At 42.5% G+C, this 17,165-nt stretch overlaps 1 protein-coding gene across 1 annotated transcript in view; it reads right to left on the minus strand.

Moving 5' to 3' along the window:
- Positions 1-2,302: 2,302 nt before the first annotated feature.
- The window catches only part of rasa4 (RAS p21 protein activator 4), a 70,711-nt gene continuing 55,848 nt past the window's right edge, over positions 2,303-17,165 (minus strand). The window contains exons 14-21 of the mRNA XM_071339291.1: positions 13,503-13,640; positions 13,167-13,311; positions 8,586-8,758; positions 7,890-8,027; positions 7,075-7,210; positions 6,319-6,439; positions 5,935-5,993; positions 2,303-3,725 (exon numbers count right to left, since the gene is read on the minus strand). Of these exons, the coding sequence (XP_071195392.1) occupies positions 3,598-3,725; positions 5,935-5,993; positions 6,319-6,439; positions 7,075-7,210; positions 7,890-8,027; positions 8,586-8,758; positions 13,167-13,311; positions 13,503-13,640 (1,038 nt within the window). The 3' untranslated portion in view covers positions 2,303-3,597. The remainder of the gene's footprint in view (positions 3,726-5,934; positions 5,994-6,318; positions 6,440-7,074; positions 7,211-7,889; positions 8,028-8,585; positions 8,759-13,166; positions 13,312-13,502; positions 13,641-17,165) is intronic.

Here is a 17,165-nt window from a genome sequence, read left to right on the forward strand (position 1 = left end):
TACCAGAATGTCACCTGTGCAACTAGATGCAAAAAAAGTCTACATCACCTTTACCACAATAGTCAACGGCTTCATTAAGCCGTTGACTATTGTGCTTTGACGATGTCGTCCCTACAGTGACCGTACTTATTTCCCAACCAGAAGCCATGGCATACATGCAACATCCACACTGACCTAAAGGCTAGCGCTGCTGCTTTCATGGAGCGGGACACAAATCCGGACTCTTCTAAGAAATTTCCTACGCCCTCCGATGAGCCATCAAACAGGCAAAGCGTCAAAACGGGACTAAGATTGTGTCCTACTGCGCTGGCTCTGACGCTCATTGGATGTGGCAGGGCTTGCAAACTATCATGGATTATAAAGGGAAACTCAGCCGCGAGCTGCCCAGTGACGTGAGCCTACCAGAGGATCTAAATGCCTTCTATGCTCACTACGAGGCAAGCAACTCTGAACCATGCATGAAAGAACCAGCTGTTACTGATGACTGTGTGATCATGCTCTCCATAGCCGATATGAGTAAAACCTTTGAACAGGTTAACATTCACAAGGCCGCAGGGCCAGACGGATTACCAAGACGTGTACTCAAAGCATGCACTGACCAACTGGCAAGTGTCTTCACTGACATTTTCAACCTCTCCTCACCTACGTGAGAATACTGTTCATTGACTATAGCTCAGCGCTCAACACCATAGTGCCCTCCAAGCTCATCACTAAGCCAAGGACCCTGCGATTGCACACCTCCCTCTGCAACCGGATCCTGGATTTCCTGATGGGCTGCCCCCAGGTGGTCAGGGTAGGCAACAACCTGTCCGCCACGCTGACCCTCAACACGGGGGCCTACCAGGGGTGCATAATTAGTCCCCTCCTGTACTCCCTGTTCACCCTTGACTGCGTGGCCACGCACGACTCCAACACCATCGTTTTGTTTTCCGATGACACAGGCCTGATCACTGACGACGATGAAACAGCTTATAGGGAGGTCGTCAGAGACATGGCAGTGTGGTGCCAGGACAACAACCTCTCCCTCAATGTCAGCAAGACAAAGGATCTGATCATGGAGTACAGGTAAAGGAGTGGCCGGGCACGCCCCCATTCACATCAACGGGGCTGTAGTGGAGCGGGTCGAGAGCTTCAAGAACTCCCTGTCATCCAGAACCTCTATACCAGGCAGTGTCAGAGGAAGGCCCTAAAAAATGTCAGACTGTGCTTGAGCACGGCAAGCATTACCAGAGCACCAAGACTGTGACCACAAATATCTTGAACAGCTTCTATCCCCAAGCCATAAGGCTGCTGAACAAAAGGCTACTCAAAAGGCTACCCAAACTATTTGCATTGCCTCCTGTTTTTTTGTTGTTGCACTGACGATGCACACTCACTGGACTTCTCACACACTCATACATACTAAACTGACAGGGGTTTAGACTGTTTGGTGCTAAAAATAAGGGGTTAAATGATGTACAAAAATAATATACAGAACAGACACTTCAGAACAAACTTCCTTTAGATTTTCTTTGGGGGGGGGGGGGGGGGCTATCTGTAGTTCCATAGTGAATCAGTGATTCTATGCATTTGTATGTGCTAATAACAGTAAAGCCAAAAATAATACACTTGCTGTTAATAATACAATTAAGCATGTGCTCTGGTCACATGCAAAACATTTAAAATTGTTAGAATCTAATAAACATTGCACTTGATTAAATCTTAAATTAATGCATTTGGTTTGTAAATAAACAATAGTCTATATGGTTATCTACAGTATATCCACAGTCACTATCCAAGCCAGCACCATATTGGTGTTCAATGTTTAGGTCTATTTTTCTAGCTGGTTTGAATTATATTTATCATTTTCAAATGATTAGGGAAAGAAGGAATTTCAAACTGTACTTGCAGGTGCTATATGATTATTTTTTTACTCATATGCCCATATGCCACATGGAGGTAGATACTGCAGAAAGTCCTCCGGTCCTCTGTAGCGCAGTTGGTAGAGCATGGTGCTTGCAACACGAGGATAGTGGGTTTGATTCCCTGGACCACCCATACGTAAAAGATGTATGCACTCATAAATAAACTGCTTTGGATCAAGTGTCTGCTAAATGGCATATATTATTAAGTACCCTGTACCGTCCAGCTCCGGGTTAAAGTTTCACCAAGGATCAGCTTCCCTTCCCCCAATCATAACATTAACCATTATTGGTTAAAATGCTAAGCTGACCCAAGATCAGTGTCCAGGGGCAACTTCACCATACAGTTTAACATGGCAGTATAGCACTTCACAAGTAAACAAATGAAACTGAGCCACCTAGTGGTTAATAACAATAACCTATTTTAATGGTTGAACATTTTACATTCACATGGCAAAACAGATAGAAAATGCAAACTCAAATGCTCAATATATAAAAATTTACAATATTTAAAATAACACACACACATTGACATACAATAAAAACCTTACACATAAAAAGGTTAGAATTTACACTGAATGCAACAAAGGTTTTACAATATATTCCACAACACATTTCTGAGATTGTATGAGACTAATCTTTCAGAGGTCTGTCCATTCATTCTCAGGTAATACATGCATTATTATATTTATACATAAATGTATTTTGGTATGCATTTTTCTCCTTGTCTGTAAATTCTTTGTGCATGTCAAAAGTCTGTTTACATTAGATCTTGACAACGCTGTTACGCCCGTTTGTTCTTTACAGTATTTCAAGCACATAGTCACTTTGAAATGGCACATAGAACACACAACAACAAAACACAGATGTAGCCCATGGCATTAAAAGCCTGTAAGAAAGATTTGGGAACATTACAGATTCACAAGTAAGACAAAAAAACGTTCAATTTTCTGACAATAAATTAAACTCCTGTGACAATGGTGCATGATCAATTCAATCACGCTTAACAAAGAAATTAATAAACAACCACAGAAAAAGAAGATGCACCCTCATGGCGAGAGCGCTACTCTATTGATATTCAGAATGTCAGTGTTGCCATCAGTTGATATGCTTTCAATAGGATGATCCTTTTACAAATACTTCAGCAATACTGCTCTTGGTCTCAATCTACTCTTTACTATCGCTGCATTATTCATGTACAGTATAAACCCCTTGTTAACATATCATGTTAAAATTTCCATGGGTAATATTTACCATACATTCATAACCGTTACACCTGCACTATGTATGGGGGGTGGGGGGGTTGTTGAACCTCAAACCCAATGTCAAACACATAACAAAATCCAGTCCCCATCAGTGCTTCTTAAAGGGATGTTGCTGGTAGACCTGTGAAGTTAATATGAAGAGCAGAACATCGCCCAACACAACTCATCTACAAGAAGAAATTTATGATGAACATGGTGTAATGACCAAAATGTCTTCACTGATGTTCCATACAGGTTTTCTTGACAAGGACAAGTCAAAATTAATTAATGTCAAGAGCTGAGTAAAAGGAGTAACATTGAGACTAGGGCTCTGTCCCTTTATAGCGCATTTACCCTATGTGCCCTTGTCACAAGTAGTGCACTATAGAGGGGATTAGGGTGCCATTTGGGACACTCTAGGCCTGAGAACTGCCGGTTGCATTGACATTCTGTTACGTTTGCAGCTCCAGGAGAAAGTTCCTATTCTTTAACCTCTCCTCCTCCTCCACTGCAGTGTGGGAGTTCTGCAGGTCCTGTAGGACACTGAACAACCTTGTGATCCCGTCCAGCTTCTTCTCACCTGGGACATGAGAGGTCAGATAACAGATTACAGAATGGGACCAACCAGCACAGAAATACAGACACACACCTTTCAAAACACACTTTAGACTCAGCGATATGACGTTGCACGATCATCACCGCAGATGTTGCAGATGAACACGATGCACTTGTATACACACGAGGGCACGGGTAAGCTTCAAAAGCTATTACCTGAAATCTGCAGGACCGGAAACAGCAGAGAAGTTTAGCCTCGCACTTCAATGCTCTTAGTTGTTGCAGAAATCAACCCGATATTGCTCGTTCACTTTGTCGATTGCTGACTCTACCTTTAAACTATAGGGTGGTAGGTAGCCTAGCGGTTAGTGTTGAGCCAGTAACGGTCGCTGGTTCAAATACCCGCGGCGACAAGGTTATAAATCTGGCAATTTTTTTTACTAAGTTAAAACAGTACAGTATATAAAACATTCTAGTTAACCATGACAATCGCGTGCCCTCTTCTAGGAAGGCATACAAGGGTATAGAAGGCCATATCATTAAATTATTTTGATTGTAAAGAAAAACGAGCCATAGAAGAGGCTTTTGTCTTTCTTTACAATTTTTTTATTTTTATGACATGCATTCAAAAGAATAATAACCATTATCTTGATTATACACTGCTCAAAAAAATTAAGGGAACACTAAAATAACACATCCTAGATCTGAATGAATGAAATATTGTTATTAAATACATTTTTCTTTACATAGTTGAATGTGCTGACAACAAAATCACACAAAAATGATCAATGGAAATCAAATTTATCAACCCATGGAGGTCTGGATTTGGAGTCACACTCAAAATTAAAGTGGAAAACCACACTACAGGCTGATCCAACTTTGATGTAATGTCCTTAAAACAAGTCAAAATGAGGCTCAGTAGTGTGTGTGGCCTCCACGTGCCTGTATGACCTCCCTACAGCGCCTGGGCATGCTCCTGATGAGGTGGCGGATGGTCTCCTGAGGGATCTCCTCCCAGACCTGGACTAAAGCATCCGCCAACTCCTGGACAGTTTGTGGTGCAACGTGGCGTTGGTGGATGGAGCGAGACATGATGTCCCAGATGTGCTCAATTGGATTCAGGTCTGAGGAACGGGCGGGCCAGTCCATAGCATCAATGCCTTCCTCTTGCAGGAACTGCTGACACACTCCAGCCACATGAGGTCTAGCATTGTCTTGCATTAGGAGGAACCCAGGATCTCATCTCGGTACCTAATGGCAATCAGGCTACCTCTGGCGAGCACATGGAGGGCTGTGCAGCCCCCCAAAGAAATGCCACCCCACACCATGACTGACCCACCGCCAAACCGGTCATGCTGGAGGATGTTGCAGGCAGCAGAACGTTCTCCACGGCGTCTCCAGACTCTGTCACATGTGCTCAGTGTGAACCTGCTTTCATCTGTGAAGAGCACAGGGCGCCAGTGGCGAATTTGCCAATCTTGGTGTTCTCTGGCAAATGCCAAACGTCCTGCACGGTGTTGGGCTGTAAGCACAACCCCCACCTGTGGACGTCGGGCCTTCATACCACCCTCATGGAGTCTGTTTCTAACCGTTTGAGCAGACACATGCACATTTGTGGCCTGCTGGAGGTCATTTTGCAGGGCTCTGGCAGTGCTCCTCCTGCTCCTCCTTGCACAAAGGCAGCGGTCCTGCTGCTGGGTTGTTACCCTCCTACGACCTCCTCCACGTCTCCTGATGTACTGGCCTGTCTCCTGGTAGCGCCTCCATGCTCTGGACACTACGCTGACAGACACAGCAAACCTTCTTGCCACAGCTCGCATTGATGTGCCATCCTGGATGAGCTGCACTACCTGAGCCACTTGTGTGGGTTGTAGACTCCGTCTCATGCTAGCACTAGAGTGAAAGCACCGCCAGCATTCAAAAGTGACCAAAACATCAGCCAGGAAGCATAGGAACTGAGAAGTGGTCTGTGGTCACCACCTGCAGAACCACTCCTTTATTGGGTGTGTCTTGCTAATTGCCTATCATTTCCACCTGTTGTCTATTCCATTTGCACAACAGCATGTGAAATGTATTGTCAATCAGTGTTGCTTCCTAAGTGGACAGTTTACATTTCACAGAAGTGTGATTGACTTGGAGTTACATTGTGTTGTTTAAGTGTTCCCTTTATTTTTTTGATCAGTGTATATTGTTACAGTATCTTTATGAAAAGAAAAAAGCTTCAAGAACCCTACCTTCCAAAGTCTCTCTGTCATCCTCTTCTTCTGGCTTGATCATCTCTTGGTATCTTATCCTGAAAGAAAACAAACAATCAAAAGTAAAATGTGCATCAGCCTACAGTACCAAAACACAGGAACCTGCAATGCATCTGTGAACAGACTTGGGTTCAAATAGTATTTGCTTTCTTTCAAATACTTTGAGCAATTGATTGAGCCAGAGGAGTGCCAGATGGGTGGGGCTTGCACTTTTGGGACTATTCCATTGGATCCATTGCGCAAGACAAGCTTGATCGACCGCAGCTAAGTATTTGGAAGAAAACAAATACAATTTGAACTCAGTTCTGTCTGTGAGAACAAACAAGGGGGATATAGGTTTCTCCAATATGTTTTGAACTGTACCTCAAAGCTTGTCGGACTCCAATAAGGTGTCGATAGATGAGCTGGGATTCCAGATCTGGGTCGAGGGGATCGTACCACTCCTGTAACGTCACCCCGTGTTTGGTCTTGTCACATCCTGGGTCTGGACAGACAAGAGCAGCTATTGACTCAACCCCATAAACATTATTAACCACCTGTCCAGCACTTGCCACTGGAGTGGTCAAACCAGCTCTGTGAGCACTACTATGTGCGCACAATTTTGTTCCAGCCCTACTCCAACACACCTGATTTAACTTATCTGGAGTTTGATTTTCTGAACCAGGTGTGTTAGAATAGGGCTAAAACCTTGCACTGTATACATACGGTAAGAGATCAATAGAACGCAGACCATGGGTGATTGCACCGTGGGTGGTAGGAGGCGACAGCCTTGTGGTTAAGAGCGTTTGGCCAGTAACCAAAAGGTTGCTGGTTTGAATCCCTATCAATATGCCCTTTACCAAGGCACTTAACCCTAATTGCTCCTGTAAGTCACTCTGGATAACAGCATCTGCTAAATTACTAAATGTAAAATGCAAATGTGACATGAACATATATTGGGGTTGACATTCCATCCAAGCATTTTACCCAAACAGTATGAAATACACATGAATAGTAGCCTATATTTAGGCTAATTTTGATGCGCGGCAAATGAGGAGATTCTGGATCCATACCCCACTCTTACCTGATCTATTGTAGCATTGTATTGCATTGCATGGCAGACACGCCAACCTGTGGTACCTGCTTTGTCCTTCTGGTGGCAGCAGCTCCATCGATCTCCTTTGTATATCCCTGGGTGGTAGGAGCTCATAGTGTCTGTGTTGTGGCTGCAGGCTTTTCTCAGGGCCGAGAGCCACTGATTCAGCTCATTCACACTCTACGGGGGAAAGAGATAAAGAGAGGGGGTAGAGACCCAAGTGGGTGCTACACATTGGTGGTGGATGAGGTGAGCATCCCGCTTACTACAATATGTAAAGTGCTTTGGGTGTCTAGAAAAAGAGCTAAGTCCAATCAATTATAATTTTTATTATTATCATCATCATCAATTAATTATTATTAATCCCATAATTCAAATCTGGGCCAGTATTCATAAAGTGCCTCAGAGTAGGGGTGCTGACCTAGGATAATTTCTGCCTTTTAGATCATAATGAATAAGACAAAATGGATAGGTCGGACCTGATCCTCGATCAGGGCTCCTACTCTGAGACACTTGATGAATACAGGTACTGTACTACCAGTGACCGGCAACAGTGCTGTATGTGGTATGGGTTGTGTATTGTGTGATAATCACGTGTTCATCTTGCATGTGTTACATTATGTATTCTGTACTGACGTTTTTGAACTCGTGTGTGTGTGTGAGAAAACCAATCAAATTTATTGTGAACATTTATGGCTGTAATAATGTTGACTGATTCTGATTCAGAAATACAGTAGGCCTGCATGGCTACCCTATTCCCTATATAGTGCACTACTTTTGACCATAGCCCTGGTCAAATGTAGTGCACAATATAGGGAATAGGGTGTTATCTGCTTTGGGGTCTTGTGAAGAAGCTGACCTTACAGTCCAGGTACAGTGTCTCCACCAGGCCATTGTCTCGGCTGGAGATGATCTGCATGACGTTGGCACTGCCAAAGCTCTTCTCCTCCACCTTCTCCACTGCTCGGATCCTGGGCAGGGAGATGAAGGAGCTCTTCTGTGATAGCAGGGGAAACAATTTAATTCAATTTAACCATCTGTCACCTTACCTTAGAATTACTACTGCCCGAATTCCAGTCTGTTTGTACTATCATGCCAACCCCTCGTCACTCATGTTCATGCCAACCATGACAAATAACATGTTTGGCTTGACAAAGACAGCAACGGAGTTTGCAAGAGCGCAAACAGATCTGGGACAAGGCTAGAATGAATATACTACAGTGGTGTTTCAGACATACAACACACAGGCACAGAAATAGACAATAAGACAAGAATACAGTAATAAAATACATTCCTCCATGATAGTGGGAAGACAACAAGGGATGTGGGAGAGATTGTGTTTCATGTAGCGTTTTTCACACACTAGTACAAGGGCCTTGAACTAGCTGCCATTGGACGCCTGGAAACAAATACCTGGGTAATGTTCATTATAAAGCAAAAGGAAGATAACGGGCTGAAACAGAAATTCTCCAATAAAAAAAGTCTACAGTATCAATAAATGTCAATGATTGACTAACTACAACAGGTGATCTTCTCAAGCTGAGAAGGCACTCACCTTGGAGTGCTGGGTCCGGGCGTAAGACAGGGTGTCTTTGCTGAGGGTGACGTAGTACTTCTTAAAAGGTGATGTCATCAGCATGCTCTTGTCCTTGGTCCTGTGTAGGAGAATGAAGCCCTCCTTCTCCATGGAGCCACACTGGAGACTCATCCTCTGCTGCAGGCCCAGGTCTGGAATACACAGTAGTGTCAAGCCATAGGGAATCACTCACAACTAGCTAGCATGGCTAAAATCTTATCATCCCTAAACATAACAGTAGCGTTTGACATAACCTCTACTATAGCTCTAGGTCTGGAACACACAGCAGAGTCATGTCAGCCCATAGGGAATCAGATGAATGAAAAAGGAAACCGCACATTGCTCTTGATAGTATCACTGATCTTTAATAAGCTTACGTATCAGCCTCATGGCCTTCGTCAGAGCTTTGTGAATTTTTTAAAATTCGCACCCTTATGTAGACCTAGCCCCACCCACATGGGTGGCCCATAGGGAATCACAGCTAGCATATAAGGCTAACTACTTTGTAAGCAGAACTTGTGTTCTGTTATAATCTCCACCCGGCACAGCCAGAAGAGGACAGCCACCCCTCATAGCCTGGTTCCTCTCTAGGTTTCTTCCTAGGTTCTGGCCTTTCTAGGGAGTTTTTCCTAGCCACCGTGCTTCTACACCTGCATTGCTTGCTGGTTGGGGTTTTAGGCTGGGTTTCTGTACAGCACTTTGAGATATCAGCTGATGTAAGAAGGGCTTTATCAATACATTTGATTGATTGATTTAGCATCCCTAAACACACAGCATTGTCAGTCCATTGGAAACCACACACAGCTAGCATGACTAACATCTTAGCAACCCTAAAAGGTAACATACTGTTTGATTTGATCTCTACTATCAAAAAAGATAGGCTGAAATAGCTGAATTATACTGAACAAAAATATAAAAAACACAACATGTAGTGTTGGTCCCATGTTTCATGACCTGAAATAAAAGATTCCAGATATCTTCCATATGCACAAAAAGCTAATTTCTGTAAAATGTTGTGAACAAATTTGTTTACATCCCTGTTAGTGAGCTTTTCTCATTTTCCAAGGTAATCCATCCACCTGACAGGTGTGGTATATCAACAAGCTGATTAAACAGCCTGATCATTACACAGGTGCACCTTCTGCTGGGGACAACAAAAGGGCACTCTAAAATGTGCAGTTTTGTCACAACACAATGCCACAGATGTCAGCTGAGGGAGCATCCAATTGACACAGTGACTGCAGGAATGTCCACCAGAGCTGTTGCTAGATAATTGAATGTACATTTCTCTACCATAAGACATAATTTTAGAGAATTTGGCAGTACATCCACCCAGCCTCAAAACCACAGACCGCGCTTAACCACGCCAGCCCAGGACCTCTTCAACTGCGGGATCGTCTGAGACCAGCCACCCGGACAGCTGATGAAACTGAGGAGTATTTGTGTCTGTAATAAAGCCCTTCTGTGGGGGAAAAACTCATTCTGATTGGCTGGGCCTGGCTTTCCAGTGGGTGGACCTATGCTCTCCCAGGCCCACCCATGGCTGTGCACCTGCCCAAGCATGTGAAATCCATATATTAGGGCCTAATTTATTTATTTCAATTGACTGATTTCTTTACATGAACTGTGATTCAGTAAAATCGTTGAAATTGTTGCATTTTGCATTTATACCTTTGTTCAGTATAATTGTATTAGTGAAGTCAGTGATTTGAGTTATTGGCATGGCAAACACTTCAAAGCATTCCACATTAAATCACAGTCAAATACATGTTGTTTCTAACCTCCAGCGAACCATATGGAATTAGCTAATAACCACCAGCTAAAAACATAAGAGCATGGGAGAAATCTTGTTGAGTTTACCCTCTACATATCTAGGGAATTTGCTTATAGCTAACCACATATTATAAGCGCATGGAAGAGATGTTGTAGTGGTTACCCTGTAAAGAATAGGAGATCTTATAGAGTTTTCCCTTTGAGGACTACAAATATGCTAAGGATATAGCTATTGGCTAACTTCAATTCTGCAAGGAAACATTCTATGTTATCAATAACAGGGAAGGCTGAATTACCATATTAATTGCATAGACTATACAAAAGTACAATACCAGTCAAAAGTTAGTACACCTAATCATTCAAGGGTTTTCTTTATTTTTACTATTTTCTACATTGTAGAACAATAGTGAAGACATCAAAACTATGAAATAACATATTTGGAATCATGTAGTATTTAGATGTAGAATTTGTAGTAACCAAAAGTGTTAAACAAATCAAAATATATTTTAGATTTGAGATTCTTCAAAAGCAGCCACCCTTTGCCTTGACAGCTTTGTACACTTGGCATTTTCTCAACCAGCTTCACTTGGAATGCTTTTCCAACAGTCTTGAAGGAGTTCCCACTTATTCTGAGCACTTGTTGGCTGCTTTTCCTTCACTGAGGTCCAAGTCATCCCAAACCATCTCAATTCGGTTGAGGTCAGGTGATTGTGGAGACCAGGTCATCTGATCCAGCACTCTATCACTCTCATTCTTGGTCAAATATCCCTTACACAGCCTGTAGGTGTGTTGGGTCATTGTCCTGTTGAAAAACAAATGATAGTCCCACTCAGCCCAAACCAGATGGAATGGCGTATCGCTGCAGAATGCTGTGGTAGCCATGCTGGTTAAGTGTGCCTTGAAATATAAATAAATCACAGTCAGTGTCGCCAGCAAAGCACCCCCACACCATAGCACCTTCTCCTCCATGCTTCATGGTGGGAACCACACATGCAGAGATTATCCATTCACCTACTCTGCATCTAACAAAGACACGGTGGTTGGAACCAAAAATCTCAAATTTGGACTAAACAGACCAAAGTACAGATTTCCACCGGTCTAATGTCCATTGCTCATGTTTCTTGGCCCAAGTAAGTCTCTTCTTATGGGTGTCCTTTACTAGTGGTTTCTTTGCAGCAATTCGACCATGAAGGCCTAATTCATGCAGTCTCCTCTGAACAGTTGATGTTGAGATGTGTCTGTTACTTGAACTCTGTGAAGCATTTATTTGGGCTGCAATTTCTGAGGCTGGTAACTAATGAACCTATCCTCTGCAGCAGAGGTAACTCTGGGCCTTCCTTTCCTGAGGCAGTCCTCATGAGAGCCAGTTTCATCATAGCGCTTGATGGTTTTTGCGACTGCACTTTTAGAAACTTTCAAAGTTCTTGAAATTTTCCCGGATTGACTGCCCTTCATGTCTTAAAGTAATGATGGACTGTCGTTTCTCTTTGCTTATTTGAGCTGTTCTTGCCATAATATGGACCTGGTCTTTAACCAATTAGGGCTATCTTCTGTATAACACCCCTACCTTGTCACAACACAACTGATTCCACAAACTAACTTTTAACAAGGCACAACTGTTAATTTAAATGCATTTCAGGTGACTGTCTTCACTATTATTCTACAATGTAGAAAATCGTACAAATACAGAAAAACCCTGGAATGAGTAGGTGTGTTCAAACTTTTGACTGGTACTGTATATTGTGAAGTGGAAACGTCTAGGAGCAACAATGGCTCAGCCACAAAGTGGTAGGCCACACAAGCTCACAGAATGGGACAGAAGAGTGCTGAAGCTCGTACAAATCGTCTGTCCTTGGTTGCAACACTAACTACCGAGTTCCAAACTGCCTCTGGAAGCAACGTTAGCGCAATGACGTTTTGTCAGGAGCTTCATGAAATGGGTTTCCATGGCCGAGCAGCCGCACACAAGCATAAAATCATCATGCGCAAAGCCAAACGTTGGCTGGAGTGGTGTAAAGCTCGCCGCCATTGGACTCTGGAGCAGTGGAAATGCCTTCTCTGGAGTAATGAATCACACTTCACCATCTGGCAGTTATGAATCTGGGTTTGGCGGACGCCAGACCAGGAGAACGCTATGTGCCCAAATGCATAGTGCCAACTGTAAAGTTTGGTGGAGGAGGAATAATGGTCTGTGGCTGGTTTTCATGGTTCGGGCTAGGCCCCTTAGTTCCAGTGAAGGGAAAAATTAACGCTACAGCATAGAATCATCTAGAATATAATTGTATGTTTCCAACTTTGTGGCAACAGCTTGGGGAAGGCCCTTTCCTGTTTCAGCATGACAATGCCCCCATGCACAAAGTGAGGTACATACAGAAGTTGTTTGTCGAGATCGGTGTGTAAGAACTTGACTGGCCTGCACAGAGCCCTGACCTCAACCCCTACGAAGACCTTTGGGATGAATTGGAACGCCGACTGCAAGCCAGGCCTAATCGCCCAACATCAGTGCCCGACCACACTAATGCTCATGGCTGAATGGAAGCAAGTCTCTGCAGCAATGTTCCAACATCTAGTGGAAACCTTCCCAGAAGAGTGGAGGCTGTTATCAAATGAAATGTTATTGGTCACATACACATATTTAGCAGATGTTATTGCGGGTGTAGTGAGATGCTTGTTATTGCAGCAAAGTGGGGACCAACTCCATATGAATGCCCATGATTTTGGAATGAGATGTTCGACGAGCAGATGTCCACATACTTTTGGTCATATAGTGTATGTTATAGTGTTTACCTTCAGAGTTGTCACAGCTGACCAGTCTAATGATGAAGTCTTTGAGCTGGGTGATACCCAGCTGGATGGCTGGCTGCAGTGGCACCATCCAGGGCTCTTTGGAACAGCAGGTCAGAGTGTCCAGGTTGCCAATGGTCTGAATGGCCTGTAGGGGTATGGCGGATGGGAGAAGAAGAGTTGTACCACTAAAAGTATATTTCTAACACAGATGGCAACCGGGAACTAAATCCACAATTTTGTGCCTACAGTAGCCAGTAGCAGCAGTGCGTAGCACCACCATTTTGTGCCTACCTTAGCGAGTAGCAGCAGTGTGCGGCACCACCATTTTGTGCCTACCTTAGCCAGTAGCAGCAGTGTGCGACTGGTGCGGGCGTCCGCATGTTTCTCCCGGAGGTGGAAAAGCTTGGGGGACATGATAGCCGGAGAGATGAAGCGCAGACACAGGAAACTGGTCACGGCTATAAACTTCACCTTCTGCAAACACAGGCCACACAATAGAGATTACACTGAGTGGGGGAGTTGTCATTATAATTTTAAGCTTAATTTTGATTTCAACATCCAAGGTATCGAAAATAATCCAAAATGTAAAAAAAAAGAAGAAAAAGAGTAATCCCTTCAAGGATGGGATTAGGGCTGTGGCAATCAACCAGTGATTGTCATGCAAATAACGGGCTGTTTTACTGTAATTTGCAGGTAATTAACAAACACATTTAGCATCTCCTGGTTTCCACGCATTGCCTACAAACTACCGATTTGGACCTTCAGCACATCTACATTTTAAAAAGTCAAATCCATTTAATATAGCCTACACCGTCACAATAAATCCATTATATATTTTAGATAGGTCCAAAGAAACATGAAATGTAGCCTGTTTCAGAAGAACATTACAGCATAATCTGAGTTGTCCTTATGTTAGGCCCTGATCTGGCTATGGCTGTGGGCTATACTAGTTCATTTAGCAGACAATATTTGCTTAGAATTCCATGGTATTGTTTTATAGTATGGAGAATAGGCCTATAGTTGAACATAGCTGAATCAAATAGAAAGGATATTTTCCCCAAATTATTTCTGAGGGACTGCGCCCATGCGGCTATTTTGTGTTGAGCAGTTAACAAAAGAACAGGTCCATTTAGAGTTATTCATGCAACTTAAGATGTGATACAAACCTTAGAATGTATCAAAAATCAAAACATATAGCCTAAGGCTGCATGACGCAACTAATGATGATTTGAAAAAAGTTGCGTGAAAGGCAAAAGCTCTGCTCCGTTTCTTACTCAGGCTACACACTTCAGTCTCTCATTCACAATTTGACAAACACTTGATAATACTCTCATCCATCAGACCATTCTTAAATTTAACCTGTGCTCTACATATAGCTTACACTATATATACACACAAAAGTATGTGGACACGCCTTCATAGTAGTGGATTTGGCTATTTCAGCCACACCCGTTGCTGACAGGTGTATAAAATTGAGCACACCGCCATGAAATCTCCATAGACAAACATTGGCAGTAGAATGACCTTACTGAAGAGCTCAGTGACTTTCGACATGACACAACAAGTCAGTTCGTCAAATTTCTACCCTACTATAGCTGCCCCGGTCAACTGTAAGTGCGGTTATTGTGAAGTGGATATGTCTAGGAGCAACAGCAGCTCAGCCGTGAAGTGGTAGGCCGCACAAGCTCACAGAATGGGACCGCCGAGTCCTGAAGCGCGTTGCACATAAAACTTGTCTGTCCTCGGTTGCAACACTCACTACCGGAGTTCCAAACTCCATCTGGAAGCAACGTCCGGAACAAAACTTTACGTGTTGAGTTTATATTTTTGTTCAGTATATTAATTAGCCTAAATTATGACTATCCAATCATCACATTAAGAATAGTAGGGTATCTTACATAAGTCTGCAAAATGCAATGATTCATGGAATGCTTTATTATAAAAGGAGCTTTTTTAATGGTGAAAATTACCTTCCCCAAACTTGAAATTTATACACCGCCTATGTATCCAAGGTAGGCTACACTGTTGTAAAGCGGATTAATGTGCTTACTTTTAAGAATTTAGCATTAAACATAGCAGCTTGACCAAGCTGGGGTCCTCTTTTTTTAAGTGTCCAGTCAAAACTCACACGCGACTGTGCAATGACGGATTATAAGAACACGTTTCACCAGGCTCTGCAGGGTACATCCTCTCCAATTGTGTTACAGGAGTCCTAGGCCTATAGGCTACGTTTTTTTGTTATTGGGTCACTTTAGTTGTGATACAAACCTTATCAAAACATATAGGCCTATGGGCTAGGCTACATGATGTGTGCGACTATGATTTGAAAAAGTCACAACAAAAAAAGGCATGCACTGTTTCTTGCCTTAGACTGCACACACTGAGCACAAATGATAATACATCATTCACAAGTGATAATACTGTCAGCCATCAGACTATTCTCAATTTAATCTTGTCTTTACATATACTAAATAATATATACAGTATGTGTGAAATTAGTTTTGATTTAGAATGGACCGTAATCATGTATATGTCGTAACAGGGGCAGGAGAAAGAAATACGTAATTTTCATGCCACCAAGGTAGGGTACTTATGTTGTAAAGTCTGTGGTGGTCCTGTGTGGCTCAGTTGGTAGAGCATGGTGCTTGCAATGCCAGGGTTGCGGATACAATTCCTAAGGGGGACCAGCACAAAAATGTATGCACTCACTACTTTAAGTCGCTCTGAAAAACATGCATATGCTAAAATGTAAAAGCGAAGCAATGTGCTTAATATTCGAAAAGTTGAGAAATAGAGGAAGCTGATGGGATGCACTTATTTTTAAGAGGCCATCAAAACTTTGTTCTCACACACAATTGTGACCCGATTAAGGAAACTAGGCATATGTCGCAAGTCACGACTTCACAGGAGAGCCGTTTGAACGTAAAACACATTTTTCTTCATCAAAATGCGTTTTGTTTTGGCAGAAATGCCTTCTCGAACATGTGAACTTTCATGTGCCTTAATAACAAACTTGTATGCCATCTGTAAATACGAATAAAAGTGTTAAATTACAAGCCTTGTTGGTTAAGCCACAGAAAAAGTCAGCAACCTTCTGACTAGCCATGATTGGCTGAGATAATGAGTGGGCTGGACATGCCGAGAGATGAGTTCGGATTGGTCTGCCATATACTGTAGGACTCTGTCTATTTTAACTTGTCAGTCTGTGTTGGTAATCCTGTCCAACGTGGCTTTAAAACCTTTCTAGCTCAGGGGTTCCGCTAGCGGAACACCCACAACATTCCGCTGAAAAGGCAGCGCGCGAAATTCAAAAATATTTTTCCGAAATATTTAACTTTCACACATTAACAAGTCCAATACAGCAAATGAAAGATAAACATCTTGTTAATCTACCCGTGGTGTCCAATTTCAAAAATGATTTACAGTGAAAGCACAACATATGATTATGTTAGGTCAGAGCCAAGTCACAAACACACACAGACATTTTTTCAGCCAACGATAGGAGTTAGAAAAAGCAGAAATATAGATAAAATTAATCACTAACCTTTGATTATCTTCATCAGATGACAGTCATAGGACATCATGTTATACATCTATTGTGTGTTTTGTTCGATAATGTGCATATATATATAAAAAAATATCAGTTTACATTGTCGCGTTACGTGCAGTAATGTTTTGATTCCAAAACTTCCGGTGATTTTGCAGAAATACTCATAATAAACATTGATAAAAGATGCAAGTGTTATTCACAGAATTAAAGATAAACTTATCCTCTATGCAACCTCTGTGTCAGAATTCAAAAAAACTTTAGGGAAAAATAATAATCTGAGAACGGCGCTCAGAACCCAAAATAGCCAAAGAAATAGCCGCCATTTTGGCGTAAACAGAAGCTACAAAAACACTAGAAATATTCACTTACCTTCGAATAACTTCATCAGAAGGCACTCCCAGGAATCCCAGTTCGACAATAAATGACTGATTTGTTCCATAAAGTTCCAT

The sequence above is a fragment of the Salvelinus alpinus genome, chromosome 13 (assembly GCF_045679555.1).
Source record: "Salvelinus alpinus chromosome 13, SLU_Salpinus.1, whole genome shotgun sequence".
Lineage (NCBI taxonomy): Eukaryota > Metazoa > Chordata > Actinopteri > Salmoniformes > Salmonidae > Salvelinus > Salvelinus alpinus.